General features: G+C 31.1%; 2 protein-coding genes across 3 annotated transcripts in view; one reads left to right on the top strand and one right to left on the bottom strand.

Annotated features, from left to right (window-relative positions):
- The window catches only part of LOC144370521 (dystrophin-like), a 129,284-nt gene extending 109,493 nt beyond the window's left edge, over nt 1-19,791 (top strand). Inside the window, exon 10 of the mRNA XM_078031331.1 lies at nt 19,230-19,791. The gene's annotated coding sequence lies outside the window, so the exon portion shown is untranslated. The remainder of the gene's footprint in view (nt 1-19,229) is intronic.
- LOC144375101 (semaphorin-3A-like) overlaps nt 1-23,350 on the bottom strand; it is a 268,754-nt gene that overhangs the window by 153,526 nt on the left and 91,878 nt on the right. For both annotated transcript variants that reach the window (XM_078038659.1, XM_078038658.1), the window contains 2 exons: nt 9,577-9,670; nt 1,214-1,333 (listed from right to left, as the gene is read on the bottom strand). In XM_078038659.1, coding sequence (XP_077894785.1) covers nt 1,214-1,333; nt 9,577-9,670 — 214 coding nt within the window. The remainder of the gene's footprint in view (nt 1-1,213; nt 1,334-9,576; nt 9,671-23,350) is intronic.

The following is a 23,350-nucleotide window of genomic DNA, read 5'->3' as shown; positions in this document are numbered from 1 at the left end:
GAGAGAGAGAGAGAGAGCAAAAGAAATTTAAATTGGGTAATTTATGAAGAATTCCAATGCAATTAAGAATAAAGGCAGAAGGGACAGATGAGGCATCCGAAGAGTCTTGTCTTTGTCTCTAATGCATGAAAAATAATAGATCAATCAGAATGCTGGCACAGGAGGAAAGAGATGCTGACAGAGGTAACTTGAGGACTGATTTATGTTTTTGAATAGTCACTTTGAAGCACGGGATAAATCAGAACAAAGATCATCACACACAACTCATGGTTCCCTGAAGTATCACTGAGGTATAGAGGCCAAGTTATGATTTTTTTTTTTTCATAATAGACCAATGAAAGAAAGAAGTGACAAAATAAATTTTGGGCTTCTCAGAAGTAAGGGCAGGAAAACTAGCATGACTGAAGTTCCCACTACATAGAAGTAGATATTAGGATCAGTTAGTTAAACACCTGAATTAAAATATTAATTATTTATTACAAGCATATGCATTGTACACATTTTGCTATGTTAAATTAATATAGAAAAGTTAAAGAGTAATTGACAAATGAACAATCTACTCGTTCAAGTAATTAAGCCTGTGCCTAAAGTTCAGGAAACTAGGTTCTTATTACAAATCTTTGACTATTGGGTTAAATAACATATTGACCCAAATTTTATCACCTATAAAATGAGAGAGGGGATTTTGAGGAAATTAGAGGTGAAGTTATTCAAAATAATGATATGAAGTCAAGTGAAATAATGATACAAAAGTCCTTTGGGATTTTAAGAACAGTGTCAGTATAATGTTATTAGAATAGAAAAAAAATGTTTTTGATGTTCAGTACCTTATAGTATGTTCTCAAGGCAATAAGGGGAAATGTGGAGGAAAAAAGAATGCTATGCTGTGAGAGTCTTTGTGGTGTCCCCATAAGACAGGATTGGTAAACCATCTTATCTTTTTCCATTGCTTCCCTTCCGGAGCTCTAGCTCAGATCTCTTTCCATAGCTAACTTCAGAGAAACTTCACATTTGTCACAAAACATGTACTTCCTGAAATTTTAATCTCTCTTTTCTCTTTTTGCCCAACTTTCTCACACCCAGTCATGAAGTCACCACCATTAGCTTAACAACACACTAAATCTCAAGTCATGTTGTATACACTATAAAGGGAAAGTTCTCCAGTGATTTAATACACAGGTTACGTGCCTGAGTTCTTGCACGTACCACCTACCATTGAGCCATCTGGAATCATGCTGCTCTGTCCTGATTGGGTGGTGGTGCCCCAGAGTCCGGAATATAGCAAAGTCTCGCCCCATGAAGTCAGCTGCAGTGCCAGAGTATAATTCTCCATCTGTGGTGTGGCAAAATGAAACCACATAGGTATTATTTAATTCAATTAAGGCAAGACAAACAAAACAAAGATAATACAAGTTTCATGTTATGAGCACACTGGAGACAGAAATAGCACGTTTATCATTACGCAAAGCTACTCATATTTCATCCTGTGTCTTTATTGAAAGAATATTTTACCAAATGATCATTCAGATATTAAGTACTTGACTATTCTGTTAATACTCACTTAGAAAATTTGAGTAAAAACTGATTCTGTGACTACTGCTAATATACAAAACTACTATTTTCCCACTAAGACCAGTGACAAAGTTTACAAAAGGCAAAACTATATTCATTATCAACATATTGCTTTTTTTTCTTTATGTGTGTAAAACTACTATGATCTAATAACCTTATTTAGTGGGGTAAGAGATTATTGTAAAATCTTGCTTATTGCTTATTTTAATGGCAATTAATCTTTTTATGTACTTTTTTCTAGTAGGATCTGAATCAATGAAATTTTACTATAATTCTGAGAGGACCAATATTTTCTTTGCCAATTTTTTTTCCTTTTTATTTTTTAATATATCTGGTGAAATAAATGTTTGAAGTTGGTGTAAGCTAACATAGAGACCCCAAATAAGTGTACCAACAAACAGAAATATATTTGAAGAGGAGGGAATTTTGGCAAACCCAGATCATAACCAGTTAAAGATTTCACTGCCTTTTGACTTTCTACTACTAAATTGAGTTAATTCTCAATAGGAGTTTAATAACGGAGAGATCATTACCAGAAGGTGAAGACTCAAAGGGAAAAGAAGAATAGCCGGAGAGAGAGCAGTTAGGTTCACTGAGTACCCACTCTGTGCTTGGCAGGCAGTCAGGCATTGGCTGGACACTTTCGAATTATCTCACTTTAATTCTGTCAATGTTCCCATGATGTAAATAATGTTGTCCCTATTTTATAGTTTAAGAAATTCAGGGCTGTTCAGCTAATGCCTAGGCAAGTTAAGCTGAAGTTTCAAATACAGGCCTGTTTAATTCCAAGCCTTTTACGTTAAACCATACTACCTTTCAACAATTCAAATTTGTAAAAATTGTGTTTTCTTGCTTGAATCAGAAAGTGTCTCTTATTATTTCTTCCAGATAACATATGATTGCCTGCCTACTTACAGTGAATTAAGGTACTTGCAAAACAAAACAACAAAAATGAAAAAAAAAATTCTTTAAGCAATCCACAATAATTATAGTAAACCTTAATTTTATTCTATTGATAACTACTATGCTAATGGTTTTGCTAGAAAATATTCAGAAAGTAGAGAGGACCTAGATAGATCATAACGTCAACATTTGTTTAGTACTATTATTTCCTAGGTAGTTTCATGTTAGATAAATGGAAAACAGTGAATCTTCATATATAAATGTCTTTGGGCAAATCTTTTTAATCTTTTGATTCCTTAGATGATATTCTGTATTTCCATTTTTATTTTTCACTCCTAGACAAGAGTTTTGCAATGTAAAATAGATATTCTCAGTGGTCCAACCTGGAGCAAGTTTGTATTATATCCTTTGGCTCACTAAGGTGTTTTAATGGACTTGATTTTGAAGAATCTCCAAAACAATGGAAAATAGCTACAAGAGAAAAATCACTGAAAAATAAGTTATTGCTTTAAACTTTCATGTAGGTAGATACCTTATCCTGAAAACTGCTAAAAATTGTTCTCATATTTTGGATTGTTGTGACTAAAGTTAAACAAACATTGTTTAGACAATATATTGATTTCAGATTATTAGCTAAATAGAGAGTATTCATATATCATCTTATGTCAGAGCCAAGTATCTTTGGGTTTCAAAAGCATCTTGCATTCTCTTAATTAAATTTCAAGTGCAAATGTGACTTGCCCACATTGAAATATGATGATAATGTTTTACCTGACTACAGTTAAACGAATACACTTTTCCAAAGCTCAAAAATACTACAAGTCAGCTACCTAATAAACTTCAAAAGGTCCTTTGAAACATTTAAAGGCCTATTGTCTATTTATTGTTAACCCCTATTTTTATGAAAGTTAGTGTTTATCTTTTTACAAAGATTGATACATAAATGTGATATAATTTTAAACATTAGGTGAATGATTTTTTTGTTGTTGTGTGTGCAAATTGGAGAATGTTAGGTAAAAATATCATGTGAAAGTCCTATCGACTTTAAACATTTTCATGTTGGAACACCTCTGGGAGGAAACTTTGGCTCTTCTTTACCTTGAACAATCAAAAGCTGTGACTCTTTCATTGAGTCTCATTGCCCATGAACCACACAAGATGGTGAAAATCAGGGCAAGTGAAAGCAGAATGAAGAAAAGGTGAAGACAGCAATTTAACATCAGACAGGCTCTGCTCAACAGGGGATTTGCCCGGAAATAGTGGAGTCACAAATGCCAATGATTAATCATTCTGTCAGTTAGCTTCTTTAGGGTAAATGAAATTCATAATTGGGTTGTTATTACACACAAACTCTAGTCAAGAGAGAATTAGAATAACAACAACGAAATTATTACTTAGAGGTAGAGCGCTGCTCTTAGCATTTTTGTTTGTTTGTTTTGGTAATATTATAACTTGTTTTACTTGCTTTTATATGAAGATGACAAAGATCAATAGAAATGAAGAAAAAGGTAGTGAGACTGACTTTATGACTCTTTTTACAGCAGATGGGAAACTTGTTCAAATTAGAAAAGATGTTCAGTAGAAGAGCTATTCGCTCAACATTCCTAAGACAGTTAAATTAAAATGTTGTCTTATAAATGAAAGGAAGTTTGCAGGTTAGGAACCATTTGCCTCCAGTCATAGGAAATTATCTCCCACCCACATAATGTTTTTAGCAATAGCCAGATATTCTTGAGCTGGAGGCAACCAGATGATTAGGTGGCCATGAGGGCACCTTCTCTTACTGTTCTTACTCAATACCAGTTACTGTTCCTTTGTACCAAGCCTTAGATCAGATTTCCTGTTGAGATTGCTGGAGAGATTTCTGTAGGGACTCTAATCAGGGTTGATTGTTCCAAATAAGTATGATGTCTTTATTGGTTTTGCCCATAAATATAGGTGGTAAAATTTTGCTTATTTCTTGTGAAATAAAAAAATATATCAACCAGCATACATACCAATTAGTAGACTCGAACATTTTCACTGTGCACTAAAGAGGTGATATAATCTGTGGCTCTTTGAAATGATCTAAAAATATCTGACTACGAAAAATTTAGTAGACCTTAGTTTTGGTTTACTTTAGGATAACAGATATATCTAGAATGAAAACCTATTGGCCAAACATCTTTTGTATATTCTGGGTCACTTAATAATTTATCAAATTATATGTTGATTCTGGAGCACAGTGTTAATTTGACAATTTTCTGACCCTAAATACAAGTTTTCTTGAAAATATGAAGTAGTGTATTAGGTTAAGTTTTTTCTGCAATGATTCAAATGGCATTACATTTGTGATACACACTTTTGAGGTTTTCACTAAGTCACTAGTGAAAGGAAATGTGACAGTTGTCCAATTTTATTAAATTGATGATAAAATAATATGTTCAAGGATTTTTAATGTATCTAAATATAAGCCAATTATATATATAACACAAATACACACACAAACACATATATGGTTTAGTATTCTCTGTTGAATAAGATCTTTAAGACTCTACAAAAAACCACCACATGGGCATTTTGATGTCTCAACAATATTCATGTTAGTTTAAGGTAAATTAGTGCTGACAGTTGTAACTAACCATCTGGAAATTGCCAAAGATAAAAATGGCTATTTGAGGGCTGGAGTTGTGGCTCAGTGGTAGAGCACTTGCCTAGCATGTCTGAGGCATTGGGTTCTATACTCAGCACTGCATATAAATAAATGAATAAAATAAAGGTTCATCAACACCAAAAAAAAAAAAAAAAGAATTTGAAAGAAAAATGAAATGGCTATTTGAGTATACCTCTATTCTTTCCCAAGTTTTTTAAACTGTCTCTAAGGAAAATATTTTCTATGAGAAGAACAGAAACTTTTGCAAACTATATTTCCATCATGGTTGAGTTACTGAGAAGCACGTATTAAAAACAAAGATTTATATGCACTTTAGACTTTCTGTTCATATTCAAAAAGAAGTAGAAAATGTGGCTTAGATTATTATATATATATAATATCAGATTACCATTCCTAAGAAGGGTGAGGTGAAAAAACAAAAAACATTTCCTGATGAAATTGCAGCATTACTAACATAGGTAAAGAGTGTGTCATGGAAGTGAGCAAAAATCAAAAAGACAAAAAGACCAAGACTCTTGGTTGTTAACACCTCAAGTAAAAGAGTAGAAGAGTAATTAGAAACAGAAGGAAAAAAAGTTTTATCTCCCTCCTTTTCCCTTTCTCTGTCCTTCTCAAGTGCTCTCTCTCTCTCTCTCACTCTCTCTCTCATACACACACACACACACACACACACACACACACACACACACAGCACAGATAAAATTAATTCCCTGGAATGGAAAGTTGTGGCAATAATACTACATTTTTACATTTATTGAGCACCTTCCTTCCCTATGCCAATAAATACCACATGCTGGCTCCTTAATTCTGTTGTTCTTTTAAAACTAACATTTTCTGAGTAGTAACATGCATATGGCACAGAATTAAAAATATAAAATTTATAATATACCTAATCTGCTTTCCAGTTTACCCACAGGGGGCCTCTACTACTAGGTTTGCTGTTGTTGTTATTGTTTTTTGTTTCTACTTTACATATATTCCAGAGATATGCAAACATCGAAAACGGTAGCACACCATTAAACTGTCTTATTTACTTCTCATAACAAACTAGTAGAATTAGTATGGCAGACAATTTTATGTGCAAAGAAATTAAGGTTCAGAGAGTTTCAAATAATTTTCTCAATTTCATTTAATTAATTTAGGGAGTGAGTACCTTACTTATTCTAACACCCAGAGAGACCATTTTCTAATGTTAAATTATATTCTTTCCTGAGTCAAGGCAAAATTCCAGCTTAACGATATTAACCTTAAATGAAAGTCCCAGACCTTTGAAATAGACTTCAATAATATCTCTTAGTGATGGAATATTTCTAAATTATTAGTGCTGCATTGCCTGGAAAAGATTTCAATAAGGAAATAAAATTGCTCTCAAGTTGACTATTCTTTTCACATCACGAAAATGTGAGATGGTACTTAATTAGTGTGGAAAATACTAGGTTTTATTCTTGTGATGTGTTCACACCTGGCATTTATTTTGAGCAGGGGAGCAACTGCTATCTTTAATAAAGAAATTTCAAACAAAGACATAAAAATATTTTGCAGGTGGAAGGAATCAGAAATATTTTAAAAATAAATTCTGGAGCAATTTTATATTGACAAAATGATCATTATTAAAGAAGATTGGCAAAATTAACTTTAATAAGGGGATTTGAAAAACTTAGGACATGTTATAGGATTAGGGGACTTAATTCAGTAAGTGTGCATCACTTAGGTGAGAAATCATATTTTCTATGGTTATCAGTTTAAAAATGTATGACTTTTTGGAAAGAGGTTATACCAAACCTTGATAGGCTGTGTAAACTAAGTTTTTCAGCTGTTATCTGGTTTTAAAGTATACAACTAGTTGAAACTGCTGTATACTGAAATTGGTGGTTTAAAAAATATCTGTTACAAAAATCCACCTGGCCAGCTTACAGATGGTTTAAGCCAAACCTGGAGTTTTATCCCAATATTGTGGAAGGAAGCAATCTGGAACCACCTTCAATTTTTTATTTTACAATGGAAATGTCTCCAGATTACGAGGGCAAATAGGCTTTCCTAATGACCATTTTCTGATATACGAAGAGTAACCTGTATATTTCAGAGACAGCTGTTACCCCCATCTTAAAAAGAGTTTGGGAAGTGCTGTAGAAAATATTTATTCTATAAACCTCTATTAAGCTAGTGAGCATTCTTTTTAAAGCAGCATTAAAAAATGCCAAGAAAATCTCAACAAGAGCAATTAAATGTACTGTAAGAAGAATGAATAACATAGTTATAAAGGAAACAAACTCCAAAAAGAAAGTTATAGGTCTTGAATCAATGGTATTTTTACCAGATCTATTAGAGCTTGTTCCTTTTCTGAATCTTTCTGTTTATTTGGCTCAAAAATTAATTTTTTTTGGCCTTTTCAATAAGCACTTTCTACCTCTGAAAGTTACTGGGTCATTTTTCCATATTAGGTATTCCATGCCAAGGTTGTTCTTCTGAAATGTCTATTGTTCTTTCTCAACTACACTTCCTCTCTTTGGCTCCTTGACCTTCCCTTATCCTCTTCCTTTTCATAAAACCTATACAGAGTTTTCAAAGAAATTGTAATATAAAAACCAAACTTGTGAAGTCTCATATTCTTTGTGAATGTTGCATGGTTTCATATCCTGGGAGCTATGTAATACCTACCTGTCATCATCCTGTCTCCGTGGACTATTAAAATAAATAATCAAGCAAAATTCTATTGAGAAGCATACCATAAACTAAACCTGCTCTATGCACACTTCTGTATGCTGCTTTCTGAGTGTTCTCAGTGTTCAAATTTAAATAAGTGTTCAAATTTGAATAAGTATAGACTTGCAAGTCAGAACAAAGTATGGCTCCTCCCATTTTTGAGATGAGTTTCAGATTTCGGCATATGCTCTTGAGGAAGGCATTCACATGTAATCACTAGGCTACCTGCGAATAGGAAAATTATATGTGTGCTACATTCCTCCAAGTCTTAAACTGTTGTTAAAGTACTGCATAAATGGATCAAATGGAATACAATTGTCTAGATCTGAAAAGCAATAGAGATGATTTATGCTGAAGTGGTTTTATTCTTAATAGAATAGGGATTAGTGATAAAATAAACACCACATAATAGTGGAAAAATTTATCTTCATAATTAATGTGGTAGGCTACATGACAAGAATTTTATTTTCTTGAGTACAAAGGGAATTATTTATAAAGGGAAAATGATGAAAAGGTTTACAAATTTATGACACATCAGGTAATAATTTAATTTTTTAAAATCTAGATTAAATATTAAACTAGAAATTTTGTACTTGAAATTTTCACATTATTTTGGTCGTGCTATCAAATAATTATATTCCATATTTTATAGAAAAAGGGCAAAAGAACACCATTTCTGTATCACTATGCAGAGTCACAACACAGAATATTTCATGTGTTATGCTGTTGGTAGCCTCAAAAAATAAAGGAATAAAAAGCAAAATACAAAGAAAAGGAAGAAGGAAGGAAACACTACTTCAATATTGATCACTCTTTGTGTAATTATTTAATCACAGTATGGAGATGGTTAAAAGGATATACAAAATATTCTTTATCCTTCAATACAGACTAACATTATCTCCTACTTCTACCTAATTCTATCACCCACTTCTGACCATTGGAAGTACATCTGAACACCCCGACCCACTAATGCAACACTGAATAAAAAGAGGATAAAGGAAAGCTTGAAGAAAACATGGTAAGAGGAAAAGTAGAGGAAATCACAAAATGTTATGGCACATTTTTAAAAAGAAAGCCTAACATCACAAAAGTGGATACACAATGGCTTCTTTAAGAGTATTCTAGCAAACAAGATAAAGAGTGAGAAAACTTGAGCAACACAGAAGGGCTTTGCCAAAGGTGCTGCCATTTACACTGATTGTGTGGAACAAGTTGTCCAAAATTTGAGGCAGTTATAGATCTTGGACATATTTAACAGAGTAGAATGAATGGCATTGTTTCTTAATAATTTCTCAAAATTCTTTATTTAAGCAACTTTTCATGATATGAAAAATAAAATTTTTTATCAAATTAATACTGAAGTTTAAGTGGGACTGTATATTGATTAGGCAGACCATTTGCATTTCTTCTTTTTAAATTTTTTGAACTACTGGGGATTGAACACAGGGTCTCACACATGCTAGGCTACTGCTAAACTTCATTCCCAGCAGAGCAGGCCTTTTAAAAGATGCACTAAATCATCACAACAAAAAGAATCCTACTTGAAAGTGCAGTTACCAAAAGAGAATTTAGTGTTGCTTTTTATTTTTTATTTTTAAAATACTTGAGCATATCACAACTGATGTTCTCAAGCTAAGATTGCTTATGATTAACAGTGAAATATCTTTGTAGGTAAAAAATAAACAGGCAACATGGTTATTTTTTTTATGACAGATTCACTGTTTAATTGATCCTTTACTACATACCTATTAAAAGAGATGCTGTCAGCAGTTTAGGGTCATAAGGACTCTTCCCACGGCCATTTTCAAAATGTGAGTCCTCCAGTTTAAAAATGTTGTCCTGTAGGTTAAAACAAGAGAAGGGCTTCATTCATAAGGGGTTCATTTCATTTATAAGACAAAGTATTTTCAACATGTCAGTTTATTATACAGGTTGAAGATGCGCATCCAAAAACAAGGAATGTTTTTATTTGTGTAAACTTCAGAGATGAGAAAATAAATTAAGTGGATAAAATGAGCTGGTATTAGCCAAATTTATACTTAGCTGGATTTTTAATAGCAGTTTGCATATTACAAGTAATAACATGTAAATGAACTCTAAAGAACAGAATGTGTCAGGATAGGAAACCCTAATGGCTCTTGAAGAAAGAATTTTAAATTTAAATAAAGTTTAAGTTTCTTCCTGGATTAAAAAAAAAAAGTAACAATCCATAAGATTATATGTCTAGAATAAATCATGCCCTTACTTTTCTGTAGAGATAACATTACAAAGTACTAAATAGCTACAGCAATTATTTCCCCACTCTGTTGTTTGTAAACTGTGGTGCATGCATGTTTCTCCTGTATTTTAAACTTGCACATGCAGCAGGGGAGGTTCCTGAAACTATCCCTATCTGCCTCTAAGAACGAAACATCAAACTGAATATTAGGCCCAGTGAAACTGGAAATGATGTCATTAGAACAATAAGCACATTTTTATCACAGGGAATTCTGCTCGAGGGGGGCCCAAGTACCCAGAGACAGAAATGAACTTTTGACTACACATAAAAATACGCTCCTGTCTCGAGGTAGAATGTGTGTGGGAAAGCATGACAACAAAAACCTCGATACAGAGGTGACTAATGTATGACTGAGACCTGTTGTCAGATGTGTCTAGCTACTGCAACCTATATGTGACAGTGGAGTAAATTTGGAAACATTTCTGAGCACTCTTTCAGACCCAAGTGCCCTGGGAATTAATTAGGTCAGAATATGTATGCTTTTTCCAGTAGAACATTAACTTATCCATAGTCTGAAAAAAAAATAGCTTTTTTGGCAATTTCTCTACCATTCACACAAAAGTATTTTCTATCTTAGAATAGTAAATGGTGTTCATTTTATGATCAGTAAGGATCACTTTATGTAATGTTTAATACTTCTGATGGAGCTAATGGCAGGAATTCAAATTATGACTCTTAAAACTCATTTGAATTAAAGAGGAAAATAAAAAAGGAAGTAAACCAAAAGTGTTCTTTGGTTTTATTACTATATGAGTGAGAATTATCTATTCTATTCTTTCCTTGTATCGATCTTGTATTTGGAAATTAGCTGTCCTTTTGCAATGATGGTTCTATAGCTTAGTTCTAAAATTTACATTGTGTAATATGATAGGTTTTATCAGAATTGTGCCAAGTTGTAGTGGGAAGGGTAGTGAGCTAGGCACCCAGCCCAGTTAGACAAAAATCAGGTTTGGATCTTGGGTCACCATCCCATATCTCCAGGTTTCTTGTCCCCCAAAATAAATTTAGATTAAGATATTTAGCCTCATAGACTTTTTATATAAATTTTAAAAAAATATACAAAACACTTTAAACCAGTAAGATAAAACTACAGCTCATATTACCACCTTAAAAAAATACTATGAAAATTTAACATGTTGTTACCCTTATTATCAATTTCCTAATGTAATGTAAAAGAGGTATTAAAGATAGTTCCTTAACTCAAAAAATACTAAACTTTGTTCAGAAAAATAATTTATCATAGGCACATAAATATTAATATTATATCTAGAATTAACTTATATATTCTAATAAAAACATAAAAGAACCTCTAAATATTTAGATTACATTTTGATTACAAATTAGGAAATAATAAAAAAGAGATTCTCAAAAAAAGATCTAAATTCTTTTGCCATGGATCATAGAAAATGTTATTAAAATTTGTGTATAAGATTATTAATTACTTGTTAAAGGAAGCAGCAGGGAGAGGTGGTATGGTGGACAATACTGTTACAAAAATTCTGATCATTTCTTGTGCTTATGATATTTTACTATACTGACAAAGACAGGGGGACTATCCCCTCATATGAGGCATTTGATGTCTGGGATCATATGTCCAGGTCAATCAGACAATGCCAAGGTAGATGAGAAATACTTCCAATCTCATGTAATACTTGATTTACAAGATGGAGGATTAAACTTCACAGGAAGAGAAGTTAAGCATATCAGTTATGGTTCAAGAAAAGATGAAAAACTATCCTTCGTCATGGTGTCAGGTAATCTGTACAAACCTTTCCTCCTTTTTATTCAACTCCATAAATAAATGCTAAGTTGAGCACCTCCTTTACTGATATACAATATCTTTCTTGTAAATGTAATTTTTACCCACATTACTGAGTGTCTACCATATAAATCTCCTATATTCTTATATGGTACTATAGAGGGGCAGAACAAATTGAATTTCCTTTCCAGCTCAGTGAGATGGGGGCTTGAAATAAATGTAATTTGATTTCTGGATAGGGGCCCAAAACAAGATTTCTTGCATATAAATGTTGGTAGTATAAAATTCATACCCATTACATGTAGTAATGTGGTCTAGGGATATTGAAAGAGGACAGAGCTGGGTGTTATCCCTGGCTCTTCCATTTATTAGCTCTGAGCCTCAGGCAAGTCTCTAAACCCTTCTAAAACTCAGATTCCTCATCTGTAATAGGATAAGAAAATCTCATGGCTGATGTGAAGATGCATTATAATGCCATATAAAATATACTTACTATGCCTTCAAAAATGGTTTTCTCTTTTCCATTGTTTATAGTTGCTGCAGTAAAATCATTCTGTCTCATGATACTGATCAGTCTCTTATACCACAATAGAAATGTCTGCCTATGTTTTCATCAGTAAAAATTAAGACAGCCTCAAAAATTGTTCTTTCCTAAAGTTAAACAAGTGTCTAGTTGAAAAGCATTCCTGAACAATGAATAATTTCTGAATGATTTATTTGAATGATTATCATTTCAGAAATTATACTCATTTCTGTATACCTGAGTTAACAATAGTATACGAGCAATGACTACTGGTTTCAGTCATTATCCAAAGTACATGTATGAGATACGAATTGTTGTGAACATACTTTATATATAATCAGAGATATGAAAATTGTGCTTTATATGTGCTAAGAATTGTAATGCGTTCCCTGTCATTTATTTTTAAAAATCAATTAAAAAATTAAAAAAAGAAAAGAAATTAGAAAAAAAAATGATTTTTAAATATGTGATTTTATTTTGAAATGAACATAACTTCCAATCCTTTAAAATTATGTTGGGTATTTATAAAATTATATTATTTAATGGTATTTGCACAAAATATTTAATTAAAATGGACAACCCTCTTTAGTGTATTTGATAACTTTAATATCATTGATATAAAGATATCAATATTGATGTTTCTATTTTCCAATGAGCAAGCCCTATTTGATGTATAAATATATTGGCTCACTGTGAAAGAACACTGTTTAGTATAATTGTATGTTGACATCCTATGTTGTTAGTTCGTTGTTCGGCTATACCTGTAAAGCCTTTTGAAATCTGATGGCTACCCAGTGATTTTCTGTTTTTGAAGAATATGAAGAAAATCACAAGTGCAAATAGTAAGACTGAATATTCTAAGGCCAATGTACACAATTTAACTTATAGCCTATATGTCTAACTTGGGCTGAAACAGTTTTCATGTTTGGTAATACATGAACAAAGATCTAGCTGCATGGACTCTAATTGCTTTAGCAGATACCATGAGCGAATCGTGTAAGTTATTGTGCCATATTTTATTACATGATTGCATCAGTTTTCAACGACTATTTTTAGCTTTCAAGACTACTCTTTCCCCTTTGTCTTTTGGATTTCCTGAATGTTATTAGACTGTGGTGAGGTAAGGCATTAAAGGAAATAATAACTGTGCTAATGTCTAATCCAAAGTCTTATAAATTATAAACCATTGGTGACATCATGGTAATAAATTTCCTAAATCTCAATCTTGTCCAAGTAATAAATTTTGGCAATAATGTTGTGATTTTAGTTATTTTACTTAATGATTAAAACATAAATGATGTTTTAAGATGGAAAGAAAATAATACTCTACATATATGTGATAGAATGAACATTTATTTTGTGGAAAATTACATAAATTACAAAAAAAATAGTTCTTGACACTATGAATATTTTTATATTTTTCTAAATTTCTCTTTATCCTCTTGCTTCTCACAAACACATCTTGTATGTAAACTTATTCTGAATTATCCAGTATTCCCCAAAGAAATCTTGCATGCAAGTTATTCTGAACTATCCAGTATTTCCTGATCATGGCATACTTTTTGCATCTTGGCCTGAAACTTCTTCCTTCTCCTCTTACTCATCCTTAGTCTTCAACCCCAGGATGACCTTTCTTTCCCTTAATATTAAGTTGAAAAGTCACTTTCTAGAAAAAGTCTTCCAATTCCTGCAGATAAAATTTATTAGTTTTCTTTTGTGTATATCTGAATTAACAATAGTATATGGGCAATGACTACATAGGGCAAAACTACTGGTTTCAGTAAAGAAAGAATGCAATAAGATCTCACAGGAAATATTGTGCATATGACACTTTGACCATAGTGGATCTCTTTGTGAATCAAATTCACCAAAATTTACTTTTTCCAAAAGGGTGACTCAAGTTTGCACTGTGCAATACTGTATAACCGTGAGTCACATCCCTTTATTTAATTATAATTAATTAAAATGGAAAAATTCCATTCCTCAGTTGCATTAGTCACATTTCAAATGGTCAATAGTAAGCCACATGTGTCTTGGGGCTACAATACTGAATAGAGGCAAATGCAGAGCACTTCAAGTGTCACAGAAGTTCCCTTGGATAGCATGGCTCTAAATCCTGAATCCTTTCTGCTTAGCAGCACAGAGCAGAGTGTTGGCAATCAGTGGGTCTCTAAGACAGAAAATTGAGCAGCAGATCATAATCATAGTGGAAAAAACCTCCCTGACATATATAGGAAGAGATCATACTGAAAACATTAGTTAAGCTCATTTTATTTTTTTGTTTCAAGGCAGGAATTATGCTAGGTAATATTTAATGGCAGTGCAAACAATGCACATCCTTTGTTTTCTTGTAAGTCATTCTACTTAGAATCACTTTTTACTTAACCTATTTAGGTACATTTTTTATTTAAAGTTTAGGCCATGATACATACTGCATTATATATTAATTAATTTTCCCCAACAAAAGAAAGTGTTTTTTCCTAAAGTTGCTTACCAACCTGTTCACAACTTTCTTTTGTCCTTTTTTACCTTCAACCTTGGTAGTCAATGATAAATGAATTGTTTTTTCCTATTAAAATTTCTGAAGCTGATGGACAAATATTACCATAGTTCTTTCAAGTAATAAGATAAAATTATGCACTGGGCTAATGCTCAATAAAAGAATGAATAAACGAGTGAATAAATGAATAATGTGACTGTGTTGGAAAGACTCTATGGGAAAATTATATCCAAGAACTTACAACCCAAGGAAATACCCCTGATCTCAAGGCAGTAATAATTTAAGAATATGATACATTTGTGAGAATAATTGTGTAATAGACACTAGCCTAAAATATTGAAATATTAAGTCAAATTATTAGGTAAGAAATTTTCACTGGGCTTTATAATTTTTCACTTATATTAAGCTTATCAATAAATATTAGCCTTCTCTAAAGAGCCAACTTTAGTAAGGACTAAAAATGATCAGATTATTTCTTTGCTGATCTCAAAAAACTTTCTGAACAACATAATATTTCTTCTTTATGCCATATTTCAGTAAAGGTATTTTACCTTGCTATTTTTACTCAGTAGAAATAATTCTAGGCATATCAATACACAAATCACAAAGCTAATAAATGATGCAGAATTTGATAAGAGATGTTTCCAAATACATCTTTTTAACACAGAAAATCAAAATAAGAAAAGAAAAATTTCAGTTTTAGAAGATGAATAAAAGCTTTATTAGATTTATTTCTTGAAAAGCATGTTTTGGTGGGGGCTGTATGTGTGTTAGTGTGTATATGTCTGGGTGTGTGTATGTGCGCTGGGTATGGCTATGATTCAGAGAAGTTCATAGAGAGAAGAGACAGTTAAGGAAAATGGAAGGAAGATTTTCTTATCTACTAGAGGAAACAGCATGAGAACAATCCTCAAAGAAAATAAATATATTTGAATGATGACATAAAGCTCAGTTTAGACAATGCAACATACATACATATATTAAGAGATAAAAACTGAAAACTAAATTTGAGGACCACATTGTGCCAGATTTTTGTGCCAGAATAAGCAATTACATTTCTAGGGAGAAGGTGTCAGTGGTCATTTTAGCTGTAGAACTATAGGCTCAAAGAGGCACACTATTTTGATGAACATAGTGATGTGTGGGAGGAATCAGAGACATCTGAGCCTGGTGGCATGAAAAGAACTACTGCCAGACTCTGGAGAGGAAAGATTTGGGTCTCATCACATATTATGACAGCTTAAAGGACTTCTGCATGCATGTGGTAACTTGGTCAAATCATTGAGCTTTTTTTGTAGCTTGTATTTCTTAATTTTTGTTACCTCAGAATCGTTTGTTGTTCCAGTGGAGCTAGAGAAGTAAAGCATACATATATTTTGTAAGTAACCTTAAGGTTTATGGACTTTATGTGATCATGATAAAGGTTCCAAATTAGTGACTCTGCAAAGATATTTCCATTTGTCACATAGTATGATTCTAGGATCCTCTCACTCTAACTACATTTACTCTTTCTGTTGTTCTTTGTCCCACTCCTTTCACATAAATACAGGGATTGTGTAGATTTTAAAAAGTCTACTTTCTTCTTCATCTTTCACTGACTATTATTTGGAATTCACTTATTTTTATAAATACAGCTGTTGAACTTCAGGCCCTATCCTTTGCTAATCAGGTCGTTCAAACTTGGTTTCCTGGCCTCTATGAAATCTCCTTATTTTCCATAGTTATTTCAAAATTGAGAGAGCTATTAAGAGTCCTTGGCTCTTCAAAAGCATATAAGAGCAATTACTAATAATAAGCTTCATAAAAATTAGTCTGTCAGAAATAGTTATTTAACAATATACATTGTAGGAAGATACAAAAGAAATGTAACCCTGGTCTCTGTCACCAAGTGCTGAGAAATTTAAAAAGTAATGCTATGTGAATAAAGCAGGTATAATTTTCTTCACTGATTAGTATGTATTAGTCTTACATTAGATTTAACTGATTTATAGCCATATCACATTTGAATTTCAGTTTTCTCTATAATAAAAAAGCATTAAAATACTGCCAATAAATGACTATTGTTAATTGAAAAAAAGAACCTAAGTGAAAAATCAGCTCAAGAAAAGGTATAATGATTAGGATTTCTAGGTATGAGCATTTTAATTCTTTTCATATTAATTAATAGTTTTGAGTAGTTTTAAAAGTAAAATAATTATCAAATGTAGTTTTAAATCACAAATGTAATTTTTGAAGCTGAAATATGTTAAATCAATCATTATAATTATTACATAAAATCAATAATTACCACTATTTTTTCAAAAAATATACACCTTGGAAAAGGTATTCTCCTCAGCATGCATAGTTGTAAATCCTGCCATGAGAATTACTTTGACAAAAATGCATTCTACCTATTAAATAATAAAATACGGTCATATTATATAAACAAAGATATTCTCCAACTAAGCATTCATGGATATATGATCAATCTCTAATCTATTTAAACATTACTGAATACAACTTTTGTTTCTGGAGAATTCCTATTAGAATCTAAAATAGAAGGAATGATAATTTTTATTATCGGGGTTGATAACCTTCCCAGAGAATACGTCTATCTGAACTTCATAGGAATGTTTTACCGTGGCCTCCTTGACTTCAGTTCCTATTGTGTCTGTTCAACTGCTGCTTTAGTATAACAGAAATCATACTTCTGACATAGTGTTCTAGACATTAGATGGTTTTTACAACCCAAAGTTTTCTTGTTATTTGGACTTCAAGGTAGATGTAGTAAAATAATTATTGTTTATGGATTGCAAAATCTAGATTGTATGTTTTGTTAGGCTGATTATTAGTTTTATGGCCCAGAACAAGATTTTAAAATCTCTTTGAGGTACCAATATTTTATCTATGAAATGGAAATACTCTATAGAATTGTTTCAAAGGTTGAATGAGATATAATATGTATTAATGACAAAGTATATTTAAACCATATATAAATTTAGCTAATTATAATTTTATTTGTCATAGATACATTACTAGTGTTTTGTCTTTGCTATGATAGCAAGAACACTCATTGTCTCTGGTAATAATAACTGTATATGTTCAGCAACTATTACTCAAGCACTCTCTCCTAAGTGCTTTATAGGTATTTACTTTTTATACTCACAATAACCTTTGAAATATGTAGTATGATTATTCCTCTTTTTGTAGATGGAATAACAGAGACAAAGAGAAAATGACTTGACTAAAGTCATATAGCTAGCATATAGCAAAGCTGGTAACTGGCTTCCAGAATTAGTTATAAATGGAGCAACTATAAAAACCTGATGTTTTTATTTGATTTGTTCTATTATTATTTTATTAATAGACATTACACATAAAGCACTGTTACATATATCTTTTATAACTTTGTAGTTCCTGTAGTTCATACATGTTTGGTTCTGAGTTGATTCTAACTGAATCAAACATGATATATATCAATCAATTTTTAATAGAATTCTCATATTATTCTAGTAAAATATTAAAAGCAAATAAAAGGAATTAACGTATTTTCTCCTTCATTTACAGAGAATGTATGAAGTCACCTTGTTTCCAAGGTTGTGGAAAGTTAACATCACTCTATTCATTCCCCTCCTAGTAACAATACCTACATGCATACAGTCTTATAGCTGGATTAAATAGGATTTGCCCTCTTAAATTTAAGGGACCTGAATTCATCTGGGTTCCCCACACAAACATCAGGGCCATAATTCATCTGCTTTTTGTCATCATTAAAATTAATGATATAAACCAAGGAAAACAAAAAACATATGTGTTCATACTTCATGCAGATTATGCTTTTAATAGGAGCTTAATTTGAGTTTATGCAGATATTGCATGCTTGTCATGGTATAATTATTCAACTATGAATGCCTGTTAACTCCCAAGGTATATAACAAGGAAAGGGAAAACTCGATCTTGGCTAGAATGAGGAATTCCAGAACATGAACAATTTACTCTACACTATTTTGCTCCAGTGAGACCTGGTAAAGTAAGCTCAGTCAAAAAGCAAATCAAGTGAAAGAGGGGAACACATATCTTTTCATATGTACATTTTAAGTCTTCCATCCTCAAAATCTAGTTACTTTTTATTTGTGATCTTAGAATTCCATAAAGCATCAGTGTTTTCATTCTAAATTATGAAAGAACACTTATTAGTTTTTACAACTTCAGTTTATAAATGTATTCGTGCTTAGACACCACTGGGAAATTTTTATCAACTTAAATGTAAATATGTTAATGGAAAAGAGCCATATGTACTAGAAGAAGAATTGGAATCTGTTTTTATGATTTCTTTACATTTCCATTTTTTTTTCATAGATGCCATCTGGGAAGTGATGAGGCTAAAAGGATGAAGATTTTATTTATACCAAGCCTGGTTTCAGCAAAGACTTGTCATTCAAGTGTTGTCATAATGATATGATGTAACTATGACTTTCTTTCATCAAATTAGCAAAGACTTCAAGAGTAATTATTATTTTGGCAAAGTTATTGTAAGAAACAGACAATTCTGTCAATTCTTGGTAAAAATACAGATTTTGGAGAAAAGTTTGGGAGCTAAAAATATCCCTAAAATATTCAAACACTTGAACATTTCACATCTGGAAATAAATTCTAATAAGAAGAAAAAAGAAGAAGGTTACAATGGTGAGTGAGTATTTCAGTATTCACAAGAATACTGAAAAAAAAAGTTAATGCCATTAAGATATGAAGAGTAACTATGGCATATCTGTACAATCAATAATGAAAAAGTTGTTAAAATAGTTGTTTATATTAAATGTTTTAATATCTAGAATTCATACTTCCATTATTTCATTTTTGAAGTATTATGGAATAATGCAGAACTATGTAAGACAGATGAAAAATTATCTGAAGGAAATACATTAAATTATCTGGTCTCTAACTTATGAAATTTGGGTATTTTTTCTATTTATATTATTTTACTTTATTTTTAATATTTTGTACAATGATAATGCAAGATAGATATTTTGAAAATAATCTGAGTTTCTATATGCTATGTCTAAATAAAATTTCAAATTTGCATATCATGGACTGAATCCAGCCCAGAACCATTCTTTATTCCCCAGACATAGGATTTTAAAATCTTGCATTTGAATGCCTTTTCTTGGAACTTAGGATTTTTCATGGCAACCGGATGTTCCAATTATTCTTTATTTCCTTCTTTCTCATTTTTACGTCACCTGCATGGTCTTTATGGGTATTTGAGCTTGCAACCCTTGTAAAGCATTGTTGCTCACTTGATCACCAAAACCACACTGCATTTATCATCTAAAATGTCCCCATTCTTCTTATTTACTTCAAAAAACAAAGTCCACAGAAGGATTGTGGTCAAGCTCTCATATCTCATCATTTAGGTAGCACATGATTTAGCAATTAATCATGGTTGAATACTGAAGTTAATGAGAAACTTAAAGACATTCAAAACTCTAATTGTCACCGTGCCATAAATTTCCATAGCTTTTCTATCATTCCTCTTTATATAAGTCAGTCTTCACATACTTAACATGCCTCTGTTTTATTTAAGAAAAAAAAAACTTGATTGCTCAAAATATCTATGAACATTTTTACTGCTCCAAATATATTAATTTATGTCTAAATTAATTATCCACATTTTTTAAACATTGAACTGGCTTGCATGATTAACCATGGCAAAATATAGGCGAAAGAGTCCTTAAAAAGTATTCAGATATTATCAGGTTATTATTTTTGCTATGAAATTAGTAACTGGAGATATTCTATATCACCTCTGAGTTAACTTTCAGTCATTATTCATAACCTATTATAATGAACACTTAAATTGTTTATCAATGAATGTCCCTCACTGGTTAAGTGTCAATTTATGCCTAGAGAACAGTATTTTGCATCAATAATCAATGATAATTTCATAATCTAGCATAAATCAAGGTTTTAATTTCATTTATTGATTGCAAGGTTTGATACTGAAAAGTATCCTTAAAATAATCATTCACATATACTGGACATATGTATCATTCCAAATTGTATTTTTAATTAGAGAAAGCATAATAAAAACTGATTGTGAGTTATTTTGAGTAACTGAAGCTCAATTAACATATTACTATGCTTATTATGATAATTTGTAATTCTTTAAAAATGTACATTGCTGTTATTAAGAACTTAAAATTTTCATATGTGGAGATAATAAACATAGATATAGATGGATATAGATTTAGAAGAATGGCTTAAACTATACAATAGACAGATGTTGGAATAATAGAAAAATGTAAGAAAATTTGTTGCTGAACTGTCTAGACACTGTTGAATTAAAAATGTTAATATTTCCCTGGTTCTGTGTTTCATCAGTGACCTAATTATAGTCAGAAAAACCTTAAGCAAATATGTATGCAATTATATAAATTGGAAGGAAATATATAGATATAAAAATTGTTAGACTACCAATTATATGTATGTGTGCATGTGTACATATATATGTACACATGCCATCCAAAGTGTGTGTGTCTGTGTGTGTGTATGTATGTACACACACACACACACACACACATATATATATATTCTCACACTCTCACATTTGATGTCAGGTATATTACATATTGCATTAAAATATGTGTACTTAACATATGTTTTTAAATATTTTTAACCATGATATTTTATTTATAGTTATTTAAATATATATATGTATATATACATATATATATATACACACACAAACTCATACACAAATTATAATGCATATCTTAATAGTTAAGAAAACAGAAACACAGAAAATAATTATCAGGTTGACTAAAGGTTTTCTATTTTAATTACTATCCCTTTCCTATTTTGATTTTCCTTTGTAACACCATTGGTTACAATACTAAGGTGGCTTGCCCTGTGGCATTAGTAAAACAAAAGACTTAAACACAGCTTCTACCTGTTGAGTACCTTCTGTTTGCCTCATAGTTTTGCCTTAATACTGGTTCCTTTCATACTGTTTTAACATCTCTTAGTAATACTTTTATACTGCTTTGTGCCAGTGCACCGAGAGACAAGAAGTATATTATTTTGAAAGAGCACAATATTATATGTTTGCTTCATTTTCAAATTGTGAATTATTTAGATGAACTATGTTCTAACTACAAAGCTCCATAATTAAGATGAGCAGTAAGAGGCGAAAAATGGAATATGTTCAATTTGCTATTATTAACAGATTATAACAAAAGAGTTGAAAATATAACCAAAAAAGTATGGTTATATTTTAGATTAATAAATCCTACAGAATTTAGATAACTTCTAATATTATCATTGAAGATATCCTTTACTACTAAATAAAGCAATGACCAATTTGAAAAATAGATGCATCATCTTTAAGTCATCTTTTATTTATAATCCTACATAAATATGGTGATCCTTAAAAAGAAAAGTTACACTATGAAAAACTTGTAAAAAATTGGGTCCTTATAAAGTGATGTATAAAACAACCAAGTGTATCTTGAACATACAAAATCCACAGGTGAAGTCAACTATTTTATTAGCTTTCAAGATCAAGAAATTTCTATAAATTACTGTTCTATTAATTCAAACTCAAAGAAATTCAAGTCATCCAAAATCAATACAAGGAAAGAAAAACTAAATTTTGGTTTTATGGCAAAATTAAAATATTACAGATTTCATAATCTCAGAGCCATTTTTTGTACCTTAAAAAATACATATTCAAATTGTGTGTGATTTTCTTGTGATTATTTAAATATGAAACAATACTGATTACTAAAAATATTCATACCCATGTCATTTTAATTAAAAGATAAGTTTCATCATCACAATTTTATATTAGAATTTGAGCATGTTGAGATTTCTCTTCACAGAAATATATATTAATATTAACATATATTGTAAAAATGCAAATCAAGTTAAATTTTGAGAACTGATCACTTACAATTATATTGGTAAATAAATCATAGAACATAATATTTAACCTTTAAACTTATCTTAAAATAGTGTAAATTTTGGGAACTTAGATAGCTTTATATGTACATGTAAATATATTCATATATATAATATTAATTTTACTATTATATGTAATCCATCAAAATATATTAAAATGCTGAAGTTCAGATCTATAAATAAATATCTCAGCTTTAGAATCTTTTCCATTAATAACCTTTACTCCTTGCTAACTTTCATTGCTATTATATTTAATATACAGTTATAACCAATTATGTAAAAGGCATTGTTCTATATAAAATACCAGCTATATCTCAGTGTCTTTACTAATTGTAATAATCTTGTGTTTATTTTTTCTTACCACTTTTGAGTACTGGTTTCTGCTTGACTGAGAATCATGATCATACAGATGGTGAGTGTTTAGTAGACTTAGAAGCACCAAGCATTTTAACACCATTTTAGCTGATTTTATGTACTTAGTGCCTTTTGATTTTAAAGTTTGATTGAAATTTATGGTATCA

This window comes from Ictidomys tridecemlineatus, chromosome 2, assembly GCF_052094955.1.
Source record: "Ictidomys tridecemlineatus isolate mIctTri1 chromosome 2, mIctTri1.hap1, whole genome shotgun sequence".
NCBI classification, from domain to species: Eukaryota; Metazoa; Chordata; class Mammalia; order Rodentia; family Sciuridae; genus Ictidomys; species Ictidomys tridecemlineatus.
Note: the sequence above shows the minus strand (reverse complement) of the source record. Positions and strands in the feature narration are given on the sequence as shown.